General features: G+C 38.1%; 1 protein-coding gene across 8 annotated transcripts in view; it reads right to left on the reverse strand.

Moving 5' to 3' along the window:
- The window catches only part of TENM3 (teneurin transmembrane protein 3), a 1,265,035-nt gene that overhangs the window by 97,105 nt on the left and 1,142,820 nt on the right, over nucleotides 1-25,110 (reverse strand). For all 8 annotated transcript variants that reach the window (XM_039388717.1, XM_039388716.1, XM_039388715.1 and 5 more), the window contains one exon: nucleotides 20,453-20,691. In XM_039388717.1, coding sequence (XP_039244651.1) covers nucleotides 20,453-20,691 — 239 coding nt within the window. The remainder of the gene's footprint in view (nucleotides 1-20,452; nucleotides 20,692-25,110) is intronic.

Genomic DNA, 25,110 nt, shown 5'->3' on the forward strand with positions numbered 1-25,110 from the left:
ATTATTTCCCCAGCAGACAGAACCGTCCTGGTTAGCTAGAAAGGAAAAAGAAAAAACGCAGGAAAAAAGGAAGGAAGGTGCTGTGGGTGTTGCAGGGCTTACCTAAACATGAACACTTCATGCTGCCAGCAACACCCTGCACAACCTCCAGTTACATGCCCATTCCTCACATTAGTCTACAGAACAAGGCCAAGACCATGAGCAGAGCCAGACACTGGGGCACTTTGCTCTGATAATGATAAGCTAAGTTCCTGAACTACTTAATACCACACAACCACATTTATTAGAAAAGGTGAGATAATGTTAAAAAGTTTAGCTAAGTTAATTAGGAAAGACAGAGTCAACTTGCCATGGTGTTAGGGGGAATTTTAGGGACCTTGATATCAGCAGGGATTAAGGAATGAACCCCACATCTAAACTTTTAGAGCAAAAATATGAAAAAACAAATCACTTGAATGCTATATTGTGATACACACAACATATGCAATTTTCTGCTATCTGTGGATTATTTAATTCTCTTCCAATGTCTCTATAATACCACCAAAATATATTTTGTTGTAATTATTTTGCATTTGGTATAACGAGTTTGCTCATTCCATTACAGTAGTTCTTTCAGTGCTAACAGGGAATAAAAATACACTGGAAAAAAATCTCTAATCATGTATTTTAACTATTAGTGCAAAATATAAGGAAGATAATTCACTGTACTTTGTTGCTTCTGCTCCTTCTGTCTCTGAAGAAGATCACTCCTATAGTAAATGTTATTAATTTCTTCTATCCAAATGACAAAAGATTCTTCTTCCCTTTTGGTTTCATCTCTGATCTTCTGATCTCTCTGTATTGACCATGGCAACTCTCACTTAAGATGAACAGGCATTAGTGGAAGTTTCATCAGGCAGACAGCAGAAACTGCAGAATTAAGATCCTGTCTGCTAGGTCTTTGCCTTAAACCCTCCCCCTTACCTTGAACAAAACAAAAAACCAGAATGCAACTAAAGACCTATTACTGAATACTTCAGAGACTGAAATCCGCACTACAGATGACATATTCTCTTTGTTCTGAGACTCTGACTCTACTATTACTCTTCCTTCTCAGACCTTAAATTGCCTGTCAAAGCCTGATAATGTAGAATGTTCCCTGACCCTAAAAACTTCTTTTTTTTTCCCCTCTCATCTTTTTTTAAGACATAAATCTGACTGTCACCATTTCTGGCACATCACTAGAATTAGCCATTTTTATTTTGACCCTACCTCAGCTGAAATCTTTATTTATGAATCATCTAATCTTTATTTAAGAATAATTTAATGATTATATTTGTTTTAATATATTTCAACAAAATCTCTAGGGTCAAACTCTACTATATGTTACGCTAGTTCGTTTTCCTTGCAGCAATTAAAGTCCACAAATAGCTAAGTATTTCATGATTTAAACCCAGTACATTTCTTATTTTCAGTCTGGAGGTCTAAATCACCTCTCTTAATTATGTTGTCTTCTAACTCTTTTTATTAATTCTTCAGAAGGAAGAAAAAGAAAGTGACATTAATGTTGTAGCTCTAGAAGTGCATCCCTTCCGAACACATGAGCTTAGAATGTCATTAACATCTGCTGGTACTATGTACATGCCCTGTGCCTCTTCATGGTCCACTGGAAGATCAGAAGGGGAAGCTCCGAAATGACCTTTCAGCCATTCCCTCATAATTCAAAACAGCTGGAATTCGAAGTCTTCAAAGGCAAGGACTGTGGGATCTATATTGATTATATCTCACAGAACCATAGCTACTGCAAGGTAAGTGACAATTACCTTTTCTTTGTTGATGTGAGTCTTACTGTAGTTTACTGTCAAACATAGTATTAGCTGTGTCCCTCAAAAATACTATTCCTCTCTCAACTTCGAACTAGCAAAAAGTTCAATAAACAATGTTTAATAAAAATGAACAGATGGATATATGCAGCTGTTTCACAGATTGTGAATAGAGGAATGTTTTCTAAGCAGACAAAAAATGTTGCTAGACAATTCCAATGACATCCTAAAACTTACAGTGTGTACTACTACACTAAATAATTCAACTATCTAATCTCAGTGAGATAGTGCTATGGCATTTAGAGAACTCTCCTTTCAGTACAAATATACGAGAAAAACATGAAAGAAACAGGCTTGTTGATAAAGTATCAAAATACAACACAGAATTTCTTTAGACATGGGGAACTTTAAGAACACGGGTAAATTGACTGATTAAGACAAATTCAGGCACTATTTTGTCAATCAGAATTGGTCTCTTCTTAGCCAGTCATCAATATAAAAGCAAACTTTAAGTCCTTATCAGTTTTATAAGGACAGAAAGGCCCCTGATAAAAATTCTTGATGTCACCATGAATCTGATAAGCAGCACTTGGTACTGGTATCGCAGCAGGGTGTCTGAGACTTTCAAGTCAAATGGTATGAACTAGTTCTGAATTTCCAAAGGGAGACTGATGCAGGCAGACTGCAGTGGTGTATGTTTGTTTGATTTCCTCTGATCTAGAAAAGGATGAAGGCTTTCTTCCACCTTTGGGATGGGGATGTAAGAGTTCAATCCCCTCCTCTGTTTCTATTGTGTTCAGAGAAATAGTAGGTTTATTCCTTTCTATAATGAATTTGATATATGAAGCAAAATTAAAGCAAAAGCACATGAAGCAAAATACATTTCTCTATTTCCTGCTGCTATTTTAATCCCAAATCTAATGTAAGACAGTTTCTTGATTTTTGGATTAAATATTGCCTGTCAAGTCTGGTTTATTCCCACTGAACTTGCATTTATTTGATGTCAGAGAATGACAATGAAGTCAAGAGACCCTTCCTAGAGTTACTAATTCTCAGTCTGCCAAATCTATGAAGCTGCCAACACTGGAATGACTTTCAATACTGGTATAACTTTGCTGCCAGCGAGGATTTGTCTGAGAATGCCAGATGCCTCTAACCAGAAGGCATGCAGATTGTGATGGCTGTGGTCATGGATCACAACTACTCAATCCAAATAACCCACAGGTGCAAGCATGGATGAATTCTCAGGGGATGAGAGAAAAGACGGGTTATCACAATTCCAAATGTGCCCACAAACCCTAACAAAAGCTCCTTTTACTTGTATCAAGACTGGGATGATTGTTCCCATTGTGGAAACAGATGAACAGAAGAACGTCTGGGGCAAAGGAGTCCAGGAAGGCTGGATGTGCTTTAAAGAAGAAAATCTTCAAGGTGCAGGAGCAGGCTGTTCCCATGTGCCAAAAGATGAGCTGGTGGGGAAGAGGAAGGCCTGCATGAACAGAGAGCTTTAGATGGAACTCAGTGTGAAAAAGAGGGTTTATCGTCTCTGGAAAAAAGTGCCAGCATCTCAGGAAGACTACATGGATGTTCTGACACCGTGCAGGGAGAAAATTATAAGAGCCAAATCCCATCTAGAACTTAATCTGGCACTGCTGTAAAAGACGACAAAAACTGTTTTTACATACACTCAGCAAAGAAAAGGAGGGCCAAGGAGAACCTCCATCCTTTGTTGGATAAACATAGTGACAAAAGATGAGGAAAAGGCTGAGGTAATTAATGCCTTCTTTGTCTCAGTCATTAATAACAAGTCCAGCTGTCATCAAGGTATCCAGCCCCCAGAGCTGGAAGACAGAGAAACAGAGCAGAATGAAGCTCCCATAATCCAAGGGGAAATGGTCAGTCACCTGCTATGCAACTTAGACACACACCAAGTCCATAGGGCTCAATGGGACTCACCCAAGAGGACTGAGGGAGATGACAGAGGAGCTCTCCAAGCCACCTTTAATAATTTACCAGCAGTCCTGGTAAATCAGAGAGGTCCCAGGTGACTGGAAGTTGGCAAATGTGATGCCCATCTACAAGAGGGGTCAAAAACAGGACCCAGGAGGGAACTACAAGCCTGTCAGCCTGACCTCAGTGTTGGGAAGGTCATGGAGTAGATCATCTTGAGTACCATCATGGAACACGTACAGGACAACCAGGGGATCAGGCCCTGACAGCAAGAGTTTAGGAAAGGCAGGTCCTGCTTGACCAACCCGATCTCCTTCTAGGACAAAGTGATCTGCTTAGTGGATGAGGAAAAGGCTGTGGATGTTATCTACCGCAACTTTAGTAAAGCCTTTGTCACCATTTTCCACAGCATTCTCCTGGAGAAACTGGCTTCCCAAGGTATGGGCGGGGGTACTCTTTGCTGGGTTAAAAACTGACTGGATGGCCAGGCCCAGAGAATGGTGGTGAACGGAATAATATCGAGCTGGTGGTCAGTCATGGCTGAGGGGAAACGTTCTTGCTCTCTACAACTACCTGAAAACAGATTGTAGTGAGGTGGGTATCAGTTTCTTCTCCCAGGTAACAATTAACAGGCTGAGAGCAAATGGCCTCAAATTATGCCAGGAGAGGTTTAGACTAGGTATTAGGAAAAATTTTTTCATGGCAAGCGTTGCAAAGCATTGGAACAAACTGTCCAGAGTAGTGGAGTCACCATCCCCAAAAGTGTTCAATAAACTTTTGGACACGACTCTTGAGGACACTGTTTAATTGTAAACATGGTGGTGGTGCTGGGTTGATAGCTGGATTTGATCTTAAAGGTCTTTTCCATCTTTAACTGTTCTATGATTCTAGGATCTTCTTCCTAGTCTGCTGTTTCAGTCCCTGTATCTATTCTGCAAAGTAATCTCTAGGTACCAAGAGATCTTCATTTGCTGAAGCTATGACAGCATTTGGGACTGAGTTGTTTAAGGTGGTACTTGTACTGCTACTGGACAAATTATCTGCCTGACCAGCCTTTAGAATGTGGTGACAGTTTAAATGGTGAGGAGTCCATTCTCTCTAACAGAGTGAGAAGAAGAGGTATCAGAGACAGGGAAGCTCCCTAGGATCTGGGCTGCTCTTGGCATGAACACAGCACCGGTGTCTGTGTCTGGGAGGTGCTGGTGGATATGGCTAAATTGACCAGAACAGATCTCAAACATAAAAGCAGTAACAAATTAATAGCTGGGCTTTTGCCCCCTGCGGTCCCCCACCACTTCCATGCCAAATGGACTGTGATATTCAAAAATTCAGAGATCAGATTAAAGGAGCACATTTATACCTACAATAGCTTGATGCTAACATAAACATGCTATCATTTGTTGCAGGCTATTGGGCAATCTTACCACCTGTCACCACAGAGTTCACTGAAGGGTTTCTGAACCATGTTAAACTGCTTTTTCAAGCTTGGTTGATCTTGTCTTTCACTGTGTAATTGAGGTCTAGTTATTTTGGTTTGTAACCAGTCTACAAAACCTTCATGTCCACTCAATAATTAAAATAGCAACTAAGAATACATTTCACAGCAAACACTTGAAAAAAATATGACCAGTTTACACTGTGTAAAACATTTTGTAATAATCTGCTTCAGGAAGAAGTTGCAGGCTATCAGGCTTTTTCATTCTTTCATCATTGCCATCCCATTTATTGTGCATGCTCCTTTCTCAAGCTAGTATTTCTGTGCGTTATGCATTCCCTTTACAAGGAACTTGTTCTTGAGCAAACACACTGTATTATCACTTCAAAACCCTCTCCAATTCTTTAGCATCCAAAATGAAATCAGTCTCTATTAGTAGATAGTAAGAGAAATGGATAATTTATGTAACTATGTGGCAGAACTGGAACTGTGAGAGCTGACAACTACCTGCTGCATTTGACTGGGGAGTGCCTTCCCTTTGTTGCCTTGCTCACTATCTCAAAGTTCTCTTCTGCCAAAGTTATGACAGGCATAAAAAAGAATTGTAACAGAAAACCAATTTATGTAGCTGTTTCTCTGTTTAGCAAGAACTGGACTTGTCTGAATTTTTTTCCCCCTTCTTGTACGCTTGGTTAACAGTGATAAGAGGATACAGACAGATAGTTAATAAAGAAAATAGACAGGTGTTAGAATGATCCAGTATCCAGGATGTAGCTCTGAACGGAAAACAAAGTTTGGACTCAGATGTGAATACACACACTATGATGGGGTTTATGATTGCTATCAGAAAGGAAGAATATTTTTTCTTTGTATAAAAGGGTAGCAATATAAAGTAAAAGCCAGAGAAACTTATTGTTCTGGTCAAAATTCAAGGATGTTTCTACTGTAACTCACCAGGATCAGCCCCATTTTTTTCTAAAGTACTATAAATGACAAATAGGTTCACATGAAAAACAAGGGGCATAGCAAACACACTGTGAGCTGTGCAGGCGAAAGCTTAACAGATGCAGATGATAAGGATGCACAAACAAAACCATATACATACAAGCAGAGGTTTTATTCACAGAAGTAGTCCTACAGTAAGTGGAGGGGGTAACCCTCTGAAGTACCAGTCACAAGTGCCAGCAATTCAACAGCTTCCATTCTGCATCTGGTAAACTTGCTTTTTCAGGAAAGAATTCTAAAGGTGACACAGGGTGTTTCAGGGGAAGAAGAATTCACATGTGGGAGGATTCTTTTAAGTAGAAAGAAGAAGAAACAAGAGTTGCCTGAATTGGGAAACGTGCTTCCAGTGTTGCTTTTCTTAGAATAACAACAGATGAAAAATTAACACTAGACAGCAGAAAAAAAAACCACTGGCTATCCCTAACAGCAAGCATCTCCCCAAGACCTCTGAAGATAATGCCTACGGTGTATGTTCTACAAACATAAAGAACTCAATGCAGTGGGGAAAGTTTGCAAGAGGAACTGAATGATGTTGGTGATCCTCCTCCCCTTCTCCCATGTGTTCTACGAGGTATGGTAATCAAGTCTTATTATTAATGAAGCTGTGCTTGAAGATGAGCTCCTTGGTAAGATATTGAACTCATCTTCCAGGACTGCCACTGCTACATACTTCTGGGTGCTGGTGCTTTCAAACCATAATTTATAAAATTGCTTCCCTAGAATTAATAGAATAATATATATGCACACTTGCATACAAGGCAAAGTGAATATAACTTATATTTAAAGCAAGGCAAAAAGATTATAATTTAAACTAAGCAAATTGCAATTATTGCTCAATCTTGTTGAAGGATTATCTTCTAGTTCATCTCCCTGCTGGCAATACATTTTAAAATGAAATATTTGAACACTGAAGTGGTTTTTAAAATTATCTTCCATATATTTTTCTTGAAGCCATAATTAGAATCTAAACCTATTTTATTCTGAAGGACCTGAAGTGGACCACAAGACGTGCAAATGAACTGTCACTGATTTGCATTCATTTGCTTTTTTCTCAGATAATAGGATACCTTGGATGTTGCTGCAGATCAAACAGTGAATTAAAAATAGTTAATTAAAATTTTAAATAAAGTGAATTAAAAGTTACAAAGACAGGTTCTTTATTTATTACTGTTTTTCTCAAATCAATGAAAAGCCTGTTATTTTTAAATTTAAAATAACTTTCAAGTACATGCTTTTGAGCATCTTCAAAAAATCAGTCATCAGCAGCATCATATAAAAGTTGCTGAACATATACTCTGAATGTAAAACATTTTAGTATAGCATTATATGAAAAACTTAGTAATACCTATCAAGATCAATACAGTAACTGAAAAAGTGTGGTCTTTTCCCTTTTATCCTGAACACTTGAATGGGTCTATTGATTTTACTATTTCATCTGCAAAAAAAATCCAACCTTTCTAGTCTACTTCTCATTTTCTCTTGAAACCTTTTAACAAAGAATTTGCAAAATACATCACAAAAATTTGCCTAGAAAAAGATATAGCAACAAAGATATATCAACTACCTACTATGGATAAACTTACTCTCTTTGACCGCTAATCAAAGATGAGTACATGCCATTTTAAAGTATTGTTGCATTTGAACTGTTAAGAAATGTGTGGTGGTCTTGGAGTAAATATTTTTACTACATTCACCCAAAAATGGAACATTTATTCCTCTGAAAACTTGTACAGCTATATGTCTCATTTCAGTTGTCAAGCCTGGTGGCTTGTTATGTAACAACGGTCTAATTCTGTCAACTGCATTATGTGAGGCACATTCAAAGCTTAAGGGAGAATCCAGATTTCTTAAAACAGAAACAAAGATCATTATTCAGTAGCCTCTTATTTAAGTAAGATGTATCTGTTATGTCTTGTTTCAGATTTATCCATTTATTCTGATGAACAGCCAATCTACCCCATTTTGTAACAGTCTTCAGTGTTACCTAAATAGTCTTTAGTATTATCCTGGGCTTTCTCCTGAATGTAGCTTATTTTTTTTCAGCTAATGTTGTTTACAGTCTAACAAGATGGTGAAAAATCATTACAGGTGAAGAGATGATGGGGAAGTGCAAATTAGATTGCTGACTCTTTTGAGACAAGGGTTGTTCCGTCTCTTTTAGTTCACACAAAAGCATGAAAACATTCTGTAAATTTTGGGTTTCTATCTAATAAAGTCATAATAAATGATTTTGTTTTCAAGTATTGTGGGGGAGAAAAAAATGCCCCTGATTTACACTTCTCAAGACTGGGTTAAGACTGCAGGCTAATAACTTTTCTGTATTCCTTCAGGCATTTCCTTACCTTATTCCTTCTCAACCTTTGACTCCTTCCTTTCCATCCTTAAACTTACTTTCTGGAAAACAGCTGAGGCTCAGGTTTGTCCTTATCTATTTTAGTTTTTTCCCACAAGACTCCAACAAGAAGTCTTGCTTCATCCTTTAGATCACAGCCTTCATAACACAAGAGTGTTAAGAAACGCAACGACAATGTCATGTCTCAAAATTTGCTGGAAACACCTTTCTTAGGTAAGAGCATTGATGAATCATCCAACCATTTTTACAGTTCAAAAACCTTATTTATTACAAAAGAACCAAACACCCCAAACCCAACAAAAAACCTCACAAATCTCTTAGGGATATAATAATAATTAAGTGGCACTATATGATCATGCATAACCTATTTGCATGTTGATGGCACAGAGAAGTGCAGTCTGATGAAAAGATTTATGAACCAAAGGAGAAAGAAAACAGGAGCCAATTAATGCAATGTTCAAAGGACACACTGAGCTGGGATTTTATAGTATATAGCAAAACACTTGTGTTGCATATTTCCATCTCATGACTGGCTAAAAAAGATCAAAGCTTTTTTATTCCATATTAAGAATGACAGAATATTACAGTAAACATGCAATAAGGAGAAATGTAATAAGCTTTAATAGAGGATGATAATAAGGTTTGATAAGAACTTTTGGAATGTCACCAAATCTGAAATGTAAGATGAAAGCATCTGCATGTAGAGATTGTAGTGTGTTATTTGGAACCCCACGGAGCTAAACTGTGATTAGAACTCCATATTTTTCCATAAATTAGCTTTTGTTTTGAATTTCCTGCTGAGATCATATGCAAGTTGATTGAACGTGCAAGTCAATATATAGGTTTCCTAATCCTTTGCTGTTTTTTAGGCTTCATGATATCACAATTACAGCAGCCCACTTGTAGATCAAAGGTACATGACTGATGCCAAAAGAAAATAGCCTACAACCTCTTTACAAAACTTCTTCATGGTGATTTAGACCTATCCATGACAATTACCACTCACCTAACTGAACTGCGCAAATATATATATGCATAAACCAACCATTCCATGCAGGTCAACTTGCAAACCCACAGAATTTTCACTTAAATTTGGACACTTCAAGATCTCAAAGAATGGACATGCTGAGTTCACCATCAAAGAGGCCTTTTTACACAACTCTACCTTACCCCAACACCTCCAGTGTAAACTTGTAAGCCATTAGGTACCTGCATAAGCAAATATCTTGTGCAAATCCTTGGTTCAAAACCCCAAGCTCAGTGACAGCAGTCATGCTCTTACTGAAACCTCTCCACCACCCTAGGGACTTGGCTCCTAGATGGAGCATCCTCTATTATATCGTCACTAATACGTTTTATGTGCATTGGAATAACACGCTATATTTCTCCACTAAAGTGAAATGTGGTTTTTATGAAACTACTCCTGTGAGCAAAGTTATACAGTAGGTACATGAGAAATACTATCAATAAAAAGCAAACAGAAAAAATAATTTACCATATATGATTTATGAAAGGAAACTATGACATAAAGACAACCTTACTGTTAATTGTTTGTAAAGTCAGTGATCACTTGCAAGCCAGTTTGTAAGCAACTCTGTATTTTGTAACAGTTATGTAAGCCTTGGGAAAAACAAGTTAGGATTAGAGTTTCACATTAATTTTTTTCCCCTTTAAAGTTAAATCAGCTACAACACTGAACTGTAAAATCTTACAAGTGATATTAAGAATAGCCAATCTTAGCTCTAAAGTCACCTATAAAATTCATGAAGAAAACTAACTACTCCTTTTACTGTGTGAAAATACACTGGATCAGTAATAAGGATGTGGTTTAAAGTTATCCTCTACTTTTGGCTATAGCTGAATTGAAATAAGAGAGATGTGGAGTGAGTCAAATGAGGACCCACTGTCCAGCAAAAATACCTCAGTAAAAAGTGGTTTGAGACTTGGCATTTCAAAGATGAAAGAGAAGGCTAAACAACAGATGACACTTTCAAAAGTGAAGATAAATTTATTGTCCCCAGTTATTGTGTAACACCTTGTGAACCCATGAAATCAGTGGTTAGCAACAGGTTAACTCTATGCAGCTGGGTATTGTTTTAATTTTCAACAATTATTATTGAAATAAAAACACTACTGTTCCTGTACCATAGTAAGGGTAACTTAAAAGTATTATTAAATTAAAAAAACCAGAGGAAACATACCTATTTCTATACTTAAAGGTTTCTATAGCTAGCTAATTTTTAAAGTGGCTGATATTCATTTATAACACCTAACCCCCTCCTATATTACTGCTTCTATAGAGTTAGTAAAAGACGTGCATTTGTGTGACCCTATTTCATAAAATATTGTCAAAACCATTCTGGTTTTGTTTGACTGGTTTTATTATTGAGGAAAATTAAGCATTTCAAATGCAAATATCCACACCATCCAAAGAGTTGCAGCCCACTTCTTCCTGGATTGGGGAACTACCAATGCTGTCATAGGTGACAATTCCTAAGAGACAGTGGGTTTGGGGGTTTTTTTGTGAATGAAGTTATCTGAAATGGCATCAATTTGAAAATGAAGTATCTCATATTTAAAGATTCTTGTCTACTTCAGAGGACATCTAACTTTCATCCATATTTAATTTCTGCAGTGGGGTAATTACACCCATATAAAACCCATGCGTTCTTCTGATCTCAGTCATAACTGTAATGCTATTGCTTAAAGCAAGGCTGGACACATGTACTAGACCTTTTCATTCTAGAGTCCTTGTGTATGGAGAGGTTTACCAAAATCTCACCTAAATCAGAAATTTTTAACAGCATGAATTTTTTTAAGCATTCAAAAAGAGACCAAGCAGTTTTCTTCACAAAAAAAGATCCAAGAAAAGATTTCAATTTACAGAAAAGATGCAATTTATAAAAGATGTAATTGATACACAAAGATACCAGCTTTAATACATGTATTATAATTCAAATATCACAGCAGACAGCACATCTCTAAGAGCTGGCTTCTTTCTTCACAGGTATGAGTTAGAAATGAATTGAAACTACCAGCAAAGAAGAGAAGACTAATCCTATGTCCACAACGACTTGAGTAATCACACAAGTAATTTAATCTCTGCTTTGCAAAACCTCTTAAACATAAGCATACACTTAAAGTATTACATATGTTTACATACTACTAAAATATAGTACATGTTTACCTGGACAGATAAAATAGAAACAACATCTCTAAACTACTCTAAGCTTGCTATTTATCAAAAAATGGTGCTTTTTACCTGAATTTCTCATTAGACTGAAAAATTGCTACTATTTGGGAGCCTGTGAGAAGACTATAGGATGAGTGCAGAAGGACACACATCTGTACATAACCTGCTTGCAAGAGATTTCAGTATTCCTGAAAACAGCATCCAGATTTTGAAAAAAACACATCATACTGCATCACAATATGATGGCAGAATTGAAATGTGGGACCTATGGACAATGACATCCTCATGTGATCTTGCAGTTTATTACTACACCTGTTATATTGACAGAATTAATGAGTTTCAATTTGCTCCAGCAGACAAAAGTGGAAGGGTGACAGGACTATTGCCAAAAACCTTGTGATAATACTTACTTAGAATATGAGTCTTCTTTGGAGCAGAGGTGGGTATGCTCCTTGACAGATTAACTTTTTAAATCCCTTGAAATCTTGTCAAGTCTTTTCTAACCTCCTGACTGTCAATTACATGTTCCTACATTCTTCTGTGCGAAGATTATCTTTCTCAACGAACGCTTTATTCTCAGTGCCAGCAACAATAATAGCAAGTGACTTCCACAACACCAATCAAGAATTAATATTGTGAACTCCTGAAACAGTAATATTACGCTTTGCACTTAATCTGAAGCACAGTCACAAGATTTTTGCTTTAAAAACATCAGCCAAAGGCATTATCCACAATGGTATTCTTGCAAGTATATTTAATGTTTATGTTTCAAGACATAGATGTTCAATATGTTTAGATTTTGTACTATTTCAATAGTACAAAAAAACACTTTCAGTCCAAAAGGTGGTCAACATAAGAAATTATGTTACTGTTTATAATATAATACATTTCCCCACCAAGGAGGCCCAATGAGCTAATCATCAATGCTGTAAACGTTATGTGAAACTCATACAGCTATCTAAAAGTCATAGCTATGAGATACCAAGAAAAATAATGTGATCTCATGTTAGACAGAGCTGAAAATCTCTGTAATGCAGAAAGTCATGGAAGTTCTAGCTGTAATATTAAGTCTCATGTTGAAGCATAAAAACAGTGAACAGTGATGTGGATCTGAATACTGCCATTTACCAAGCACATGTCAGAAATGACTGAGAGGAACTGATATTAGTAAGGCAATGGCTACCATATATCAATTATCCAGCTTTTATAGTTCTGTATTTTAAGATTATGAAGTATTGAAATAGAAGTAAGACATTGGTACTTCAGACCTCAAGGACTATTCTAAGGTCCATTTGTTGTTTTACATTCACCATGTATCTGACCATACACTGAAGGCCCAAATAAAGGGACTACACACCCTTTGGTCCTGACTCGTTGTTAGACCACACATCTGCTCTTCTGTCAGGAAAGAGCAACATGTGGCACTGATGTCTAAAACAACAAGCAAGCAGATTTTGACAGGTGCAGAGCAGAGCCACACATGCTGGGGAAGCAGAGCCCTACACATGGCATTGCCATCAGAAGCAGCCAGCTTCTGGCTGCCCATGACACTTAGAGTTATGCGAGACCTGGAAATGTCCATTCTGGACAGAAGCACGACACCACTTTGTACCTAATCCACAGCTTCTTACTTCGACAATCGGTCACTTCCAACTCCTACCAAGCTTTAACTTGGAAAAAAAAAAAAGGATGGCAAGGAACACTGCTGCAGCCTTCAAATGCACTAGAGACACGTGGAGCCTTCCCTAAAAGCCCCATGGATTGGTAAAATGAGAAGCAGTCTACATTCTGCAAGGAGTCACGTACTTTCTACAGTGCTGGAGATACTGGCTGCCTTCACAACTTCAGACACAGGCACACAGTGAACAAGAACGTGAGACATCAATGTGGTTCTGCAAAGTGCTTGGTGCAATCAGACAAGGCTAAGTAGCTGTGCTTAGATAACTGGCATGCTTTCTCAAAAAGGTTTACATAAGAGAAGTCTCCTTGTTGTAGTTTTCCCTTGCATGGTATAGTTCGAATATACTGTGATATGTAGATTTTGTAAACTGTAAAATCTCAGAGCACTTTCTTCAAATGATGGCAACAGGCCAAAAGGAATGACAAAATATTTCTGTTTTGTTTTTTCTTTTTTTTAAGAATCAGATATATAAATGTATTAGTTTACCTCATGTCTCTAATGTGTTGGAAAAAGACAAGGGATGAAAACATAAACCTGGCTAGCTGTAAAAATCTGCCACACATCTGCAGACGGGGAACATATTTCCAACCCACACACCTCAGTTGAGCTCTAGGCACAGTTAACATCCCAGCACAACCAAGCAACATAGACAGAAATGGGAAGAGAATGCGGAAAACCAAAAGTTCTTGATGAAACTCTCAGTGACAATAACATTACAATACTCAAAATTAAATGCATGTCAAAGAGAAAAACAGTTTCTATAAACACATAATGAAAGTAAAAGTGATTAATGGCAACTAAACCATACTCTCCCTCATGCCTGTTAATTACAATACCTATGTTGAGTATTGTAATAAAAATTCCATTTAAATGGCATTATTAATTAAGTTGTTTTCCTTATTCCTGTCAGTACCTGAGCTTTACAAATAGCAGAATAACGTTAACTTGGCATTGTAATCAAAAAGAAATATTATATTGGTCTTTATTGATAAAATAAAATAGATTCCTTTTGATTACAGGTATATTTACTCATTGCTTTAGACACAAAATTCAGTTCTATAATTGCCATGGTTGCAAATCCATTAGTTTTGGGGAGGGTGGTTTTGCTCTACTATGACTTCTGCCATTGAACCACTGAACAGGGAAGGCATCTGGTCCTCCACAGCAAGCTGTCATACTAAATCCTGAGTAATATAGGAGAACCACAGACAACAAACTTGGAAAGTGCACTGAAGACATGGAAAGTTAACCTCAGTCTACACTTTAATAATTTTTAATGATTACTTAAAACTCGCCTGAGGGATAGTTAATTGACTCTCAGCTGTAATTTTCACACTTTTCATCCTTCTGTGTCAATCTCCTCAAATGATGAAACTTGTTTGGTGCTTTTCCTGGCCACCTCCTTTTCTTCTTTCTACCTTAAAACCTCTTAAGTTACTCTGTTGTTACTCTCAGGAAGTTTTTGAGATAACTCTGAAGACAGTTGTCCATTATTAGAAATATATTAGCATATAAATTTTCAGCTTACTTTTAATATCTTGAGATGATGATAAAACAGCAACATTTTTAGATGGACAAAAAGTATGAGTGCACAATACAATAACTACAGAATAAGCACAATATAGCTATTTTATACAGTCTGGAAAACACAAATTATCTGTAATTACCAAACATGGCTTTCTAGTCCGGTATCTCTTTTCCATTCAAATTTCATTTGCAATTTGCATTATGATTGTATGTTCATCTCTATGTCATAGCAGAACGTAAGTTTTTCTATTGCTTCTCACAGACTGAAATATAAACTAAAATACGTGTTTTCCCAGAAGATATTTCACCTGTTAAGTCTAAATGTTAGCTTTCTTTTCTGTCCAAAATCGATTTGAGTAAATAGTAAAAAAATAGTGATAAAAAATGATAAAGAAAGAAGCAGTGATAAAAGTAGCTCTGCAGCCTTTTTAATTAAATAAATTCCCTTTTTTTTTTTTTAACCTACAGAAGAGATGTCCTCCTGCTATCACTGATGTAAATATTTGCTTTATCACAAAGGATAGCTGGCTGGTGTATATTTTTGTTCTGACCACTGACTGCACAGCTAAGGCTAACAAAATTATTAGTCCCGATTATCAATTGTTACACAACGAGTAAAACGCTCAACAGATCTGGAAGTATGACAGATTGTTGTGAAGAAGTCAGGACAGTAGAGGCCTGACTAAATAGCTCAGGTCTTACTGTGTATACAAAGAATGTTTTATGTTCATACAAATCTATTTAGTAGACGTAAGACAAAATTCATGACAGATGAACGCAATCTTTCAGTGTACAACTCTTCAAGCTTAGTTGAGTGAATCTGGTATTGTGCAATGCCAGCACTGACTGAGGAAAACTGTTAGCCTCTTCGGCTCCGTGTACAGCGACAGTGGCAGTAATTTCTTGCATTGATTTAGACAACGTCAAGACAGTGCCATTGGCACTGGAGAATCAACTGCCAGAGCAATTCCTGGGAAAGAAAGAGGGGTCCTGATGTCTCCAAATTCTCATTAATTTTATCCTGTTGTTGAATCCTTACTACAGAAGAAATAATTAGTACAGTACAAATCAGTTTGTTAATACAGCTGGTCAGAGTCTATGCTATGCAACAACACACTGGAAAAAATTCCTTCTGACAGCTTAGTTCCCCATAATTACACAGTGGATTTTCTGTTAGGAAAAAACCACAAGGACAACAAGCTCCTCCCTTTAGTAAAACCAAAAGTCGACAGAGAAGATCCCAGAAAGTAGAACTGAAGGATGGAGGTTACTTACATATGAAATTTTCACTTAGGAGGTGCTCTACAAAACTTTCCCTTCATTCATTCACTGCAAAAGATGGATGCTGAAGGAGGCAGTAAGCCATAGGGAGACAAAGGACAAAGTTCTGTTTTGTCTCACACTATGTACAGCTGGACTCTATTTCTGTCTCTCACAGGGACTTCCTGTACCAAGTTGGGTGAAACTATTAATGTCAAACTAAAGGCAACTTCATATTTCTTACTCTTTCATGGTTTAAATTTAATATGCTCTTCCTAGTCTTTCAAAGAAGAAAAAAGATCTTAAAATTTTCATGTTGGAAAAAAAATGGTTTTCTTCTTCCTTGGTTGTAAATCCCATTACAGACAGGACTTGAGCAAATCAGAAGCTTGAAGAAATTCCAGTGTAAACTTGATCCCAAAACAAGACAGTTTATGTTCTTTATTCCCCATTTTTAAACCTCATTATTTCAGGGAGCTTTTCCTTGAATCCTTTGCTTTGTACTAGAGCTATTTTTTAATTCCACTCTTCTATATGTTACTGCACTATATTTTGGTTCAACACTTGCATGTTTCTGTTGCTTAACTTCTTTCCCAACCATTTAACAGCCTCTAAACAAAGGACCAATATTTTCCACAACTCACTTCTATTTCCCTAAAAATTAGTACAGCTAATTGACAGGAATACTAAAATATTTTGTGGATCACAGAATGGTTGAGAGAGACCATGAGGGCTAGAAAAGCAAGAATATAAGGAAGGGTTGGGAAAGAGACTCTCCTTTACACTGAAATAACATTTTCAATTCCTTGTGATCTCCAAGACTGCATTAAGTGGCTTTACAGTGTAGTGTTTGCTCTGGTCCCTATCCATGCTGACACCCCCTGCTCTCACCTCATCTTTACAGACTTTGTAAACGTAGGAGTCTTTCCTGTCAGAATGATGGAAGAAGTGCAAGACACACCAGACTCCCAATGCAGCTCCTTCCTCTGGCTGGGCTAATTGACGGAGCAGTAATTGACTGAGCAGTTCTGCAAAGGCAGACATGAAGTCTAGCAAACTGTCTCTTCTGCCTTATGTTGCCTGAGCAGAGGCAGTGGGATCTCAAGTTACTTACTTTACCCCATACTCACTGCAACTAAAATAAGCCTGGGCATGACACGCTCATCTCTCTGCATTTCTGAGAAGGGCCTGGTTACACCACCATTCACTGGATGAGTGGTCCTATTAGTTCTTCAGTCTGCAGCTGCCACAGTCACACAATGGACATCAGCCACACTATGTTCCTTATCAATGTGTACTGGCATATTTTGCAGCAATCATGCTGCAAAATGGTTGTTTTTTCCAGCTCTTGACAATGACACTTCATACTGAATTCCTTCTTTCATGCTAATGCTATAAGGATGTAACATTTTCATGCTTCTGGCAATGTGTCTTTATGAAGTTCAAAACATGTCTCAAACTGGCTTTACAAATGTGACATGCCATCTCAGCTGCTGTAAACCTCAGCAGATGTGCCAGACCACTGTGTTGGAGACATGCCATGGGATGCTAGAGGTCACACAATACTGCAGTCCTTCCCATTTTTTTATGTTATGACCAATTTCCTACTCAGACATTTCCCTTTCACACCTACATTATAAAACATGTCTCCTATGAGGACAGGCTGGATGAGCTGGGGTTGTTCAGCCTCGACAAGAGAAGGCTCTAGGGAGACCTTACAGCAGCCTTCAGTACCTAAAGGGAGTCTGAAAGAGACCTGGAGAAGGATTTTTCACAAAAGTGGGTAGCGATGGGACAAAGAGGAATTGCTTTAAACTGAAAGAGGGTAAGGTTAGTTTAGATATTAGGAAGAAATTTTTTACTGTGAGAGTGGTCAGACAATGCAACAGGTTGCCCAGAGCAGTTGTGGAAGCCTCATCTCTGGAAGTGTTCAAGGTCGGGTTGGATAGCGCTTTGAGCAACCTGGTCTAGTGGAAGGTGTCCCTGTCCATGGCAGGGGATTTGGAACTAGATGATCTTTAGGTCTGTATCAAACCAAACCATTCTACGATCCTATGAAATAGTTAATCAAGACAAAGGACTGCTTCTATCTTACATCAATGATTTCTACTGATTTACACTTGGATGGCCTATTAAATGGAGAATATTTCTGATATTACATCTGCAGAGATGCGAAAAACACATATATGAATGAGTGCAATCCATTTGTGATTTTATGGACCCAAAGTTCTCTAGAGAGCATTCCTGAGTGCCGAATTTTATATTTAGACTGCTGAGTTAGCTGAAATATGTGTAATATCACCAGTAGGAAGAGAGCTCCCTATTGACTATGGGCAGAGGAAGGCCCTTGTGCATTTTTTATTTCAGCAAGGATATGAGCTGGCATGGGCCCATGAAGTGAAATGTTGTACAGCTATATTTGTTTTTTGGGTTTTTTTACAGGGTATGTGAATAAATGATGTGTGGAGCTGAAAGCTCTCACTCACTGGGAAAGCTTGGCTCTTTTTTCTGAATACATGAATAGAGGTGCATTAGACATGCTTATATTTCTTAATGTGCCTCTGGGAGAAATAAACTGGTACAGCTATCTTCCTGTGCCCCTCAGAGTCATAAGTAATCTGGCTCTTTCAGGCTAGCAAAGTGTAGAGCTCAGCTCAGAATCAGGTCTCCAGTATTTTACTATATGTATGGCTGTTTTTCCTGGTTCTTGACAGTGATACTTCATGCTGAATTCCTTCTTTTGTATTTATGTATTTATTTAGTAGCAGATGTTACTTCTGATGACTTATAAGACAGTATTACAGAGACTGAGCACAATTACTGTGTTTTATAAGTGGGATTATTTCAATCTCACTTCAAAAAAGATCCAGTGTCAAAGCTTAACTCTAAACCACACCTTTAAACTCCTGTGCACATTCACACAAAATAACCACAAATCCAGTGATTGAAGGGGGCTCAACAGCAGTGGCAAGCCCTACATTTGCACACGTGCCTTTTGCTCTTTGGGGCTGGTAGTTGAGGTGGAAAAGGTGCTCAGGGGGCTCTGCTTTGCTGGGGCAGAGAGCAATTTCTCCAGCTACTCAGCAACCCAGTTTCTTGCATTGTTCACAAGAGTTCCAACCCAGTAAGAACTACTTCAAAGGCTTTATACAGCTTAAGCTGTGTCTTGCATTGAAAAGCTTATTTCAACAAAGGCAATGAAGATTAAAGATCTTAAGGCCTTCTAGGCTTTATTATTAATTTACACTGATTTTAAGAAGAGGGAGGGAAAGAGAGATTGACTCTCCTCTTTCTGTTTTCTTTCCTTGACTCCTTGAGACTCTGAACTTGTGTGCAACCAATAACAAAACCCAGACCCTTGCACTTATATTTTGTAACTGTGGTGACTTAAAATTAATAAATCTAATTAATCTAATTAATAAATCAGTTACATTAAAGTCTTTGAAGACCATTTACAGACTCAGAGATGAAAAAATCTGTAATCTGGACAAAGCCACAGAGGAAGCTATGAGTGCAAAATGATCCTGTTCTGTTCCCTTATTAAAGTCAATGACATCTTCTCATTGAAAACACTGACCCCATTAACTGCCCAGAACTCAAATTATATAGTATTTGTAGTGAACATTTATGAAAATAATTAAAGAGATGAAGAAATAAAGGAAACCTAAAATAAAAATTGGGAAATGGAATTTAACAAACAAATAGAGAAAAGTGACAATAATTAAAAATAAACAACCCACAGGAGAGGAAGAAGTCTACATCTGCACTGCACGTTATCCTTTTGGACTATTATTTTTCCTATCTTGCAATCAAATGTCTGTATTAGACTTTTGCTCTAGCTCTATACACAAATGTATGTAATGATGAAATAAGTGATCGTTAGCATTCTTAAACATTTTGATATGTCAAGTAAAATGAAAGGAGAAGAGTTCTATAGATATGTTGCAAGTTATATTCACATAATGGAATTTTTACAGCCTATATTTTACACATACTTTTATAAGAACTTAACACCACATAGTTTAATGGGAGTTCAAATACTTCTTTGAACTTAATTCACTGACCATCAAGCTACAGAATGTATTAAAATTTTCTAATTCCTCTAAACAATTGGTGCTTTTCATTAAACCCTGTGGCTTTTAGTGTTACCAAAGACTTTGCTAGTTAAAGGTTAGTATGTCACAGTGCATATATAGTACATCAGACACCACTGTTCAAACTGACAATTATAAAAAATGGGACTCACCTATAAAGTAGGACAGCAGTATTGCCAGCAGCACTGAGACCCCTACAGCACACAGTGCAGTACATTTCCAGCTACAGTACTTCGAAGACTTCTTGAATTTAAAAGCACTTCTGGATAGAGTGTTCCTAGGTAGTGGCCGAGTAGGAGGGGAATAAACAGAGCCGGATGCCATTGTGTACCCTGGTGTTGCAGTACTGAACAGCGGTGTGGTCCCTGTTCCTGTTTTGAATAGGAAATGCCTGTGAAAGAAAGAGTATATTGTAAAGTATAAAAGTAAATAAAGCTGGGGCACAGGCAATCACACATCTTTTGTTTAATGTTGCCTATTTTTCACAACATCCGATCTACAAAGGGTCGTAGAAGCAATAACTTGTCACGACACTCACACATAAAGAGACACTTTCCTTTAAAGTAAAGACCAAAGCCCCCCAAACATTAGTAATACACTGGTATCCAGACAGGAAACAGAACTACCCAAAATACAGTGTAGTAGGGAGGAAGTCTCTCATAGTTTATCTAACAAGTAGGGACAGGCTTTCTGCTGCTATTTATTTGTGTTGGCTTCTGCTACAAACTACAGGGAACTCCATTAAAATGTCAATAATGAGCAATGTGACTACAGTCCACACTACTTATCACAGCTTTCCTGAGTTAAGTACAAGGAAAACAGCAATCTTTCAGTTACAAACTTTTGGCAACTTTGTCAAAAATAGTCAGTTAAAAGATTTTTTTTTTGTATGTGTCCTAAATAATCAGTTCAGTAATTCACATCTACTCACACATAATCTTACCATAAAAAAATCTGATTATGGATACAGGAGCTAGTTACAGCCTAGGAGAAGTACTCTAAAGAAATATACTTGGTAAGTGCTCAAGAGGAACCACAGCCAGCAACAGATACAAAAAGCAAAAGCTAAAGTTAAGACACACTGTGAGTTAGCAGTAAACTTTTTTTTTCAATTAAAATTTCCAAAGGAAATACTACTCCCTGAGCCTCTCTATGGTAGAATCCTTTAATTTTAGATCATGCAAGCATAATTATTTTGAAAGAGCCGCTAAGCATGGCATATACTACCTGGAGTTTTTCTCCTCATGCACGTACACAACTCTACAAACAACAAAAACTCAAAGAAAGATCTTTGCACCAGGGGTTTTTCCACCAATTTGTTATGCTGGCAACTCTGTAGCATATGGCTTGGCCTTATCTAATTACAAATGGCAAAATGAATACATTATAGCTAAAAACGGTAAGAAAGCACACTGCGGAGACTTTTGAACTTACCACCCCCCCCCCACCCCCTCCCCCCACCCCCCCTCCCCCCGGTGAACAGAACTAGAGTGGTTTGCATTTTTCAGGTAAGAGATATTCATGAATTGCTGATACCCAGGTCCTCCCGAAGCTAAGTGCATGCCTACACTGTGTTTGCCTATTGCATGTCACCTATACAGTCGTGGGTCAGAGGATCTAGCACCAAATGAGCCAGCTGTGGAGGGGAAAAACCTTAGTATGTACACTACGTGGCACTGTGGACTGCTTCTTAGCTGATGGGACTTTCATCCTCTGGGACCCATCCTTGGATCTTTGTATAGCAATAGACCAATTTACACAGATGTAGCAGATTTTTCAGAAATACACTGTAAAGACATGAAAAATTAATTTGCTCCACTGCAGCATGTGAAAAATACCAGCAGTTGATAAGATTTGTTGTTTGCAGATGACTTTTCTATGGAAGGTTAACAGGTGAACTAGAACACCATGGCATAGGCCCTCTCCTTGAAAATATTTGCATTACAAACATGATTCCATGAAACACGTTACATAGGTTACTTCATTCTGAACAATATTAAACCTGTTGGCAGTAACAACAAAAGGATATGCACTAGATCTACAGATGCACAAGAGCACATCCCAGGTTTTTTTGGCTTCTGAATTCTGAGGATTACCACCAATTTCAAAAGACAAAGACCCGGTGGTTTAAATTCTTCCTAAGAAGGTATTTCATTAAAAGTTGTGACATTTGCTATGTACCAAACACCAAAATAATAATAATGAGTCCTTTGTTAAAAATGTTTTACACCTTACAAAAGCATTACTTTGGTTTTGCAGATTCACAGAATCATGTAAATTCATTAAGTCCTGATAAAGTGTTTTATCCACTTGATCTTTATTGTTCTTTCATTTCTGGCTACATATGGTAAATGCTATTTTCAGGTATATTTCACAAAATATGTCTATACAGATCTCAAGAAAATGCCAAACACAAAGGTAGCTGTTTCCCTTTCCATGTGCAATGTGTACTGTTTTGGGGACAGAAGGAAAGCCATAGAGTAGGTATAATAATACTCCTCCTAAACATCCGCTTCCATGTTAAAAATAAGAAGCTGCCTGACCAACCTGCAATTTTTACATCCTTCTGTTGCACTGGTAGACTCAACAGACTAAAAATGGAAACTGGCATAATAAGAGCACTAGAATGGAACTCCATATGCTTTAGCCCTTAACAAAATAATGCAACAAACAGTCTGCCACTGATATTTTCCTTTTGTATTTTTTTTTTTTTCTCTGAGAAAGTGAGAGCTGAGACATTTGCTTTGGTGGAGCACAACATACTGTAATCCATATTCTCAAAGCCTTTGAGGAGTTAGTTCCATAGATAAACTTGGGAGATGAGAGCGGTGGTGTGAACCATCATAGCTCTGACAGTTCATCTCTGGCATCGAAAGAGAATTGTAACTTTTACATGTGAATCACAGAATCGCTTAGGTCGGAAATGACCCTCAAGATCAATGAGTCCAACCATCAACCCTGCACTGCCAAGCCCACCACTAAACCATGCTCCTAAGTGCCACATGTCGATGTCTTCTAAATACCTTCACGGATGAGATGACTGAATCACTTCCCTGGGCAGACTGTTCTGCTGCTTTACAACCCTTTCAGGGGAGAAATTTTTCCTAATATCTTATCTAAAGCTCCCCTGGTGCCACTTGAAGCCACTTCTTCTTGTCTTGTGGCTTGTTACTCTTGAGAACGACTGACGCCCACCTTGCTACAACCTCCTTTCAGGTAGTTGTAGAGAGCGATAAGATCCCTCAAAGACTAGTCCAGCCTAAACAACCCCAGCTACCTCAGCTGCTCCCTGCAAGACTTTTGCTGCAGATGCTTCACCAGCTTCGTTACCTTTCTCTGGACTTGCTCCCATACCTCCATGTCTTTCTTTTAGTGAGGGGCCCAGAACTGAACACAGGATCCGAGGTTCGGTCTCACCAGTGCTGAGTACACGGGGGCAATCAGTGCCCCAGTCCTGCCAACCACACTATTTCTGATACAAGCCAGGATGCCACTGGCCTTCTTGGCCCCCTGGGCACACTGGTGGCTCACGTTCAGCTGCTGTCGACCAGCACCCCCAGGTCCCTTTCTGCCAGGCAGCTTTCCAGGCACTGTTCTCCCAGTCTGTAGTGCTGCATGGCATTGTTGTGACCCGAGTGCAGAACCCAGCACTTGGCTTTGTTGAACCTCATACCATTGGCCTCGGCCCATCAATCCAGCCTGTCCAGATTCCCCTGTGGAACTTTCCTACCCTCCAGCAGATAAACTCTACCACCCCAGTTGGTGTTTCTGCAAACTTGCTGAGGGTGCACTTGATCTCATCAATAAACCGCTGATAAAGATGGCTGAGAAAGAAATTAAACAGGACTGGTCCCAATACTGAGCCACGGGGAACATCACTCGTGACTGGCCACTAGCTGGATATAACTCCATTCACCACTCTCTTGGCCTGGCCATTCAGCCAGTTTTCTACCCAGTGCACCTGTCCATGCTGTAATGGACAGTTTCTCCAGGAGAATGCTGTGGGAATTCAGCAGTAGGAATTCAGCAGTGTGTAGTCTTAGGCAGCACACAGCACAGCTCCTCACTTTAAGCTATTCTCTTTTGATTTGATTCCCATGAATACAATGCCAGAGTGGTTGCACTGTCCGGCTTAACGTTGACAGAAAAATAATGACAGAAAAGCCAGTCTGCCATCTTCTACTGGGTCAAGAAAATTTGTTTGGCTCTCTCTATTTCTAATGTGTGCAGTTACTAACAAAGTTGTCAGACACTCTCCTGCTACATTAACTCTGAGTGATAAGTATTTAAAGTGCAACGCTATCAGACTTGCACATCTTGTCTGCCTCACTGAGCCATGCCAAACCGTTCCTATGAGATGTTTAGAAGGATATGGTATCTGACAACAAATCCAGGCTGCTTCCAGATAGTGCTGAAATTCTTATGCTCTTGAATTATAATGCATCCACAAATGATTTTAATTATCTAAATATCCATATATCTTGTCATTTCAAACCATGGAACTCAAATAGCTAATTTCTAAAGCCTAAACTGTTTGCACTACTTGACCAGGTACTGACTTATGGGCAATTACACTATATTTCATCTTACAGGGAGCTTATAGCGTCTGGAATAGTGTATCTTCCATTCAAAATTGATCACATAACATGAACTTGCTAGATCTTCATGTAAGCAGCACTTTAAATATTTTATTAAGCTATGGAGTACAAAAATGCAGTGAATCATGTTAGTATTTTACAAGACAAGACAGTTCTGTTTTTATTAAATAATTCAACTTTTAAAGCAAATAATATTCTACTTTTATATTTAT

The sequence above is a fragment of the Pipra filicauda genome, unplaced genomic scaffold (assembly GCF_003945595.2).
Source record: "Pipra filicauda isolate LSUMZ 115617 unplaced genomic scaffold, ASM394559v2 scaffold67_size6003252_pilon, whole genome shotgun sequence".
Taxonomy (NCBI): domain Eukaryota; kingdom Metazoa; phylum Chordata; class Aves; order Passeriformes; family Pipridae; genus Pipra; species Pipra filicauda.